Source organism: Henckelia pumila, chromosome 3 (assembly GCF_033568475.1).
Source record: "Henckelia pumila isolate YLH828 chromosome 3, ASM3356847v2, whole genome shotgun sequence".
NCBI lineage: Eukaryota > Viridiplantae > Streptophyta > Magnoliopsida > Lamiales > Gesneriaceae > Henckelia > Henckelia pumila.
In genome coordinates this window covers 196,283,423-196,288,511 of record NC_133122.1, presented here as the reverse complement: position 1 = coordinate 196,288,511, position 5,089 = coordinate 196,283,423, and the positions used below count along the sequence as shown (strand labels likewise).

The following is a 5,089-nucleotide window of genomic DNA, read 5'->3' as shown; positions in this document are numbered from 1 at the left end:
TATATATATATATATATATATATATATATATATATATTGAAAGAAACCATTCAAAAAATTCAAAGAGAAGAGTCTAGAGATACAATATCCAACAACCAAGAAGAAAAAATACCATTTACAAATTTCGACTCCAAACTAGATATAATAACTTCACGTGCAAGTCGGTGAGCAACACGATTCACAGATCGTCGCATATGTTTTACTGACTCAAACTCCGATTGTTGAAGAAGAGTTCTAACTTCCAAGATATATATAGTTGTACTACAAATTCTGAGTTAAGAGTTAGGATCCAGTTTTTAATAGAAAAAATATTTTATTTTCAATTAACTTGTTCAGTTTTGAGTTTTGGTCCTCAAAATTTTCAATTTTTGGTACATTAGTTTTTTCATCTTCAGCTATTTTGGTCTAATTGATTACGTGACGTTTGACTAGCTAGTAGTTATTTTTCGATACTACGTCAACATTTTTCAATGTCATGTCAGTATTTTTCAGTTACACATAATGAGAAATTTGACCAAAATTTTCGAAAATTAAAATTTATTTATCATAAACAAATTAGTGGACAAATCATAATTGAACAAGTTAGCCTAGAACAAATATTATTTATTAATTTTGCAACAAGAGCCTCATGGAACAAAATTGTCTGGTTTCTTATATTTCTACATATTTTTTAAGTATGATGTGAATTTTTAATTTTTAAGAAATTTTTCGATTTAATTTTTTTTTTTGAAAGGCACTTTTCGAGTTTTCTTAGAAGTGATATTAATATATTAGCAAGAAACCCTAAAAGAATGCCGAAAAGGAAGGCTTTCTAACTTCCGCCACAATAATAAACAATTGAAGAGGTTTCAAAAAATAAAATAAACAATTGAAGAGTAACAAAAACACAATTAATTATATTAGAAGAATTCCATCAAACATTCTCTTCTTTCAATAATAATTGATTATATATATATCAACTTTTCGAATAAAATAAAAATGGTGGAATTGAAGCACTACATTTTATAAAATAAAGAAACAGGAACAAAGCTTCCACAAATATAATAATCTGCTAAATTTAGCTCTAATAACTCGTATTATAATACCTAAACTAATTAATCTACAGCTAAATTTAGCACTTGTTCCTGTTCTTCACCTTCCTCTTAATCAATCTTAAATTCTTAATACAGAATTATATTACAATTAATTCATCATTTGCCATCCTACACAAGATATGGCCCAGAATTGGCTGTCTTCCATGCACGGCCACCTCTTTTCTTTATCTTTTCCACTATTTTTCCGAGCTTGAATTAAAGGGAAAAAAAAAAACAAAAACAAGTTGGGATTCCTTTTTGCATTATCTACTCTCCATCCAACCTTTTTCATGGATAGAAATTAAGATTCGTACAGTCTAGCTAGTTCTTGAAAATCAGTGGTACTTTTTTTTTTCCTTGGTACTCTTCCTTGGCCTAATTCTTTTCTCTACCTGAAACTGACTCCAAATGTGTGCGTCCAGAAATCAGATGTAGTCTCAGCAGCAACGGGGAAGGTGCTCGAAATCGGCACCAGGCAAAGGCCTTGGCTTTTTAAATCTTGTTTTAGCCCTTCTCGATCCTTATAAGTTTTAATATTACCCGCCTGCATACAATATATATATTGTTATAGTGACGACTTATAACGACTACTACGCAGGTCGAGCGGAAAATAAATAGTCGATATCATTCATCTTGTTGATAGATCTACTACCTGTTGATGTTGTAGTGGAGGAGATCCATTCTTCAAATATGGTGTGCTTAATACCTTGACTTGATCATGGAGAAACTTGATATATTCAATTGCTTCATGGAGAACTGAGGCTGTATCAGTCTGAAAGGATATATATATAATAAAACTTCCAAGTTAATTTTTTAAAAATTAATATTAATTAAGGCAGTTGAAATGTGGCTTCAAAAGATCATAGAATATATATTTTACCTTCCCGAAAGGTGAAACCAACTGCTGGAGGGCGGTTATTCGGTCCCCCAGTTTCTCTTTTCGGACCTGTCCAAAAAAGTTGCAAGTTACCATCCATTTTCTTGCAAGAAACAATGGGTACTTAATTTCTAACTTTTCTTCAGGAAAAAAAAAAAAAAAAAAAGATTGAATTTTTTTTTTTCAAAAGCTGAGTAGTATCAACTATCAAGTCTATTTATTGTACCTTAAAGGTTGGCAATGGTGACGGAGTTTCGATTCGGGGACGCTTGAAGGCGGGTCCGCTGCTGTTTTGCTTCTTTGCCACGGAGGCTACGCGGGATTCTTCTTGATGTTTTGCAGTAGTGATATTGAGGATGTTGTTTTTCATGTTGTGGTGAATTGGTGGAAGGATATTGGAGTTTGTTGAAGGGATGAAATCGGAGGAATCATGGCGCAAAGATGAAGCAGTGGCGTTCCAGAAGCGTGTGTTGTTGTCACTGAAGGGCTGGATCACCATGGGAGAAGATAATTTAGGCAAACTGGAGAGCAATAATTCGTTCGAATTCATGCCGTAGTTGGCTTCGACCGGCAAATAATTCATTTCCTGATCTTCTAAAAAAGATAATACATGAGCTTGAGGATTTTCTTGGCCCACCAAATTCTGCATCAACGATGGAGCGTAGGTACTGTATGAAGATGAATTCAGTGGGAAGTTGATTGATATAATTTCTTCGCAAGCTGAAAAATCTTCACTGAAATTGATCTTGGGATTAATGCTCCAGTTTTCTTGCCGGTAATTCATGATTTGAGAATAATTTTCCTCTGATCTCCCACTTTCATGCCTGCAACAAGACAAGAAGAAGAAAACATATGAAAAAACTTGGATCATTACAAATTAACAAAGACAAATCAAAAACAAAAAAAATCCAACTTTTCACAAGAGTGCTACTGAATTTTCGGACCAGCTGTAAATTAACAAACAATTAAACTCTTCTGTAAAAAAAAACTTACAGAAAATCATGATTCCAGCAATCAGTGGACTGCAGGCTTCCATTTGAAATTTGGTGCGGGTGATGAGTAGTTTTGGGAACATGATCTTGAAGAGTAGTGCTGCAGCTGCCATCGGAAGCTGAACCGGCGGATTCATCGCTGGATATGACCGTGTTATTCACGGCCGGTTCATTACATGAATTACTCGGCCACCCGAAGCTTCCGGCCGACTCGTTGACTGCCCATGAACATCCCAACAGACTACTTCTCGGCGAATTATTCCACCAGTTGCCGCTTAAAACTTGAAATTCTTCCGCCATAGCCACTTGCGGAATCATGCAAAGCTGGTTAATTTCTCGAGAAGTGTTTGTTCTTTTCTTTCTGAGATATGGGTTTTGTATATATGAAAGTAAAATTCAACGCAGATGGATGTGTTTATATAGACATGGATGTTATATACATGTACAGTTAATGGAGCAGACAGTGAATTAAACTACTGGAATTTGGTTGACATTCGTGGTTTTGATTAGACTAATGAAATTTGTTTTATGGAATATTTTAATATATATATATATCAGTTTTGTTATGCTGCCCACTTTCCGTGCCCACCACCATGTCCACTTATGAGGTGACACTCATCCATTGGATGAACCATTGTATATGATTCATCTCATTCATTGAATGATTGTCACCTCATTGGTGAGCATGAAGGTGGGTACGAGAGGTGGGCAGCATAGCATAACTTTTATATATATATATATATATATATATATATATATATTGGGATTGGAGAAAAAGATAGAATTTTTACTTGGAATACTGTCCTGTTTTTCATGTGCTAATGTTAGTTTTTATTCTGCATTTATGATGTAATACTTAAATAAAAAAATATTGTAAACATCAAAAATAAATAAATAAAAAATTGGATATCATACATAAAAAATAAATTAAAATTTTCAAAAATTATTGTGAAACCTTCTCATGTGTTAATTTGCTAATTTTTTATCAATCGATCTGTTGAAATATATTTTATGCTAAAATGATTATTTTCACTCTATATATATATATATATATATATATATATATATATATATATATATATATATCGATTGGTCTGACCGTTTGACCCATTGTGCCTACCATAGCAATTTATAATCCATGATAATATTAATATGCTATTGCAGTATTGCTTGTCAACAAATAATTAGACAACTTTTTATGTTAGAATATGTATTAATATAAATCATTCACTTCTCTGTATTATCATCAGTAATTTAATTTGTATGTGTTTCATGTTTACAAATTTTTTTTAATGAACGTCTTTTAATTTGGTGTTAAGAAAAAAAATTTTATATATATTTTTGATAAAATAGGATTATCTTTAAATTTTATGGTCTTTGTAGGTTTTTTTTTATATTTTAATTATGAATTTTTTATAATTGAATCTCAAACTCAAATACTCAATACATAATTTCAAATTCTAGACAAAATGATTTACTATTTTATATATGCCACGTCATAAGGTGCTTATTTTAGAATTTTATGCATTAGTTTTGCTTTCATAAGACAATAAAAAAATTTCAACTTGCTAGTATTTGGTTTATACTTTATATTACAAAAAGGTTCTATTGTTAAAACTTGTTCAAAATTTTATTCAAAAATCTGTAATTAAGCTCTAAGAATCTTTTTTAAAAAATTTATAAATGCTGAAAGTTCTTAGAAAATATTAAAAAGCTGAAATCTCTTTATATCGTTAAACCTTAATTTACTCCAAAAATACTATTTAGTGAAATTTTGGTAAAACTTCTGCACAAATTATTAATTTATTTTTTAAAAAATTTGGAACTAAAATTTAAATCTTTTATCGACACATGTATGTATGGTGAAAAATGAATCAAATGATGCTTCCTTGTATGTATATGTATAAATATATATATATATATATATATATATATATATATAAATGGCTTCTAATTTGTTTAAAAAATATTTATGCATGCCGCATCAGAATCCGCAGTCTAGGATGGATAAATGTTTTTGCATGTGAAATTCAGCGGCTGAGATTTTTTATACCGGGGAACCTGAATCTCAGAACCGTTGGATTGACCCGGATGGTTGCTGAGATTACTAGCATTCAAAACAAAAGTGTTGCGTGATCATATATTAA

At 31.2% G+C, this 5,089-nt stretch overlaps 1 protein-coding gene across 1 annotated transcript; it reads right to left on the bottom strand.

The window, feature by feature from the left end:
* Positions 1-930: 930 nt before the first annotated feature.
* On the bottom strand, positions 931-3,345 carry LOC140890381 (uncharacterized). Its single transcript, XM_073298139.1, has 5 exons — positions 2,944-3,345; positions 2,177-2,774; positions 1,954-2,019; positions 1,726-1,845; positions 931-1,617 (listed from the first exon to the last, which is right to left on the bottom strand). The coding sequence occupies exons 1-5, from the start codon at positions 3,258-3,260 to the stop codon at positions 1,462-1,464; spliced, it is 1,257 nt and encodes a 418-aa protein (XP_073154240.1). The 5' UTR covers positions 3,261-3,345; the 3' UTR covers positions 931-1,461.
* Between the last annotated feature and the right edge of the window lie 1,744 nt (positions 3,346-5,089).

Bases quoted from the DNA above. Each gene is read 5' to 3' on its own strand.
- LOC140890381 (XM_073298139.1), bottom strand. From the start codon at position 3,260: ATGATTCCGCAAGTGGCTATGGCGGAAGAATTTCAAGTTTTAAGCGGC. The intron at 2,020-2,176 runs GTACAATAAATA...TTTTTTGGACAG, and splicing joins CACCATTGCCAACCTTTAAG to GTCCGAAAAGAGAAACTGGG. The intron at 1,846-1,953 runs GTAAAATATATA...ATATCCTTTCAG, and splicing joins TGGTTTCACCTTTCGGGAAG to ACTGATACAGCCTCAGTTCT.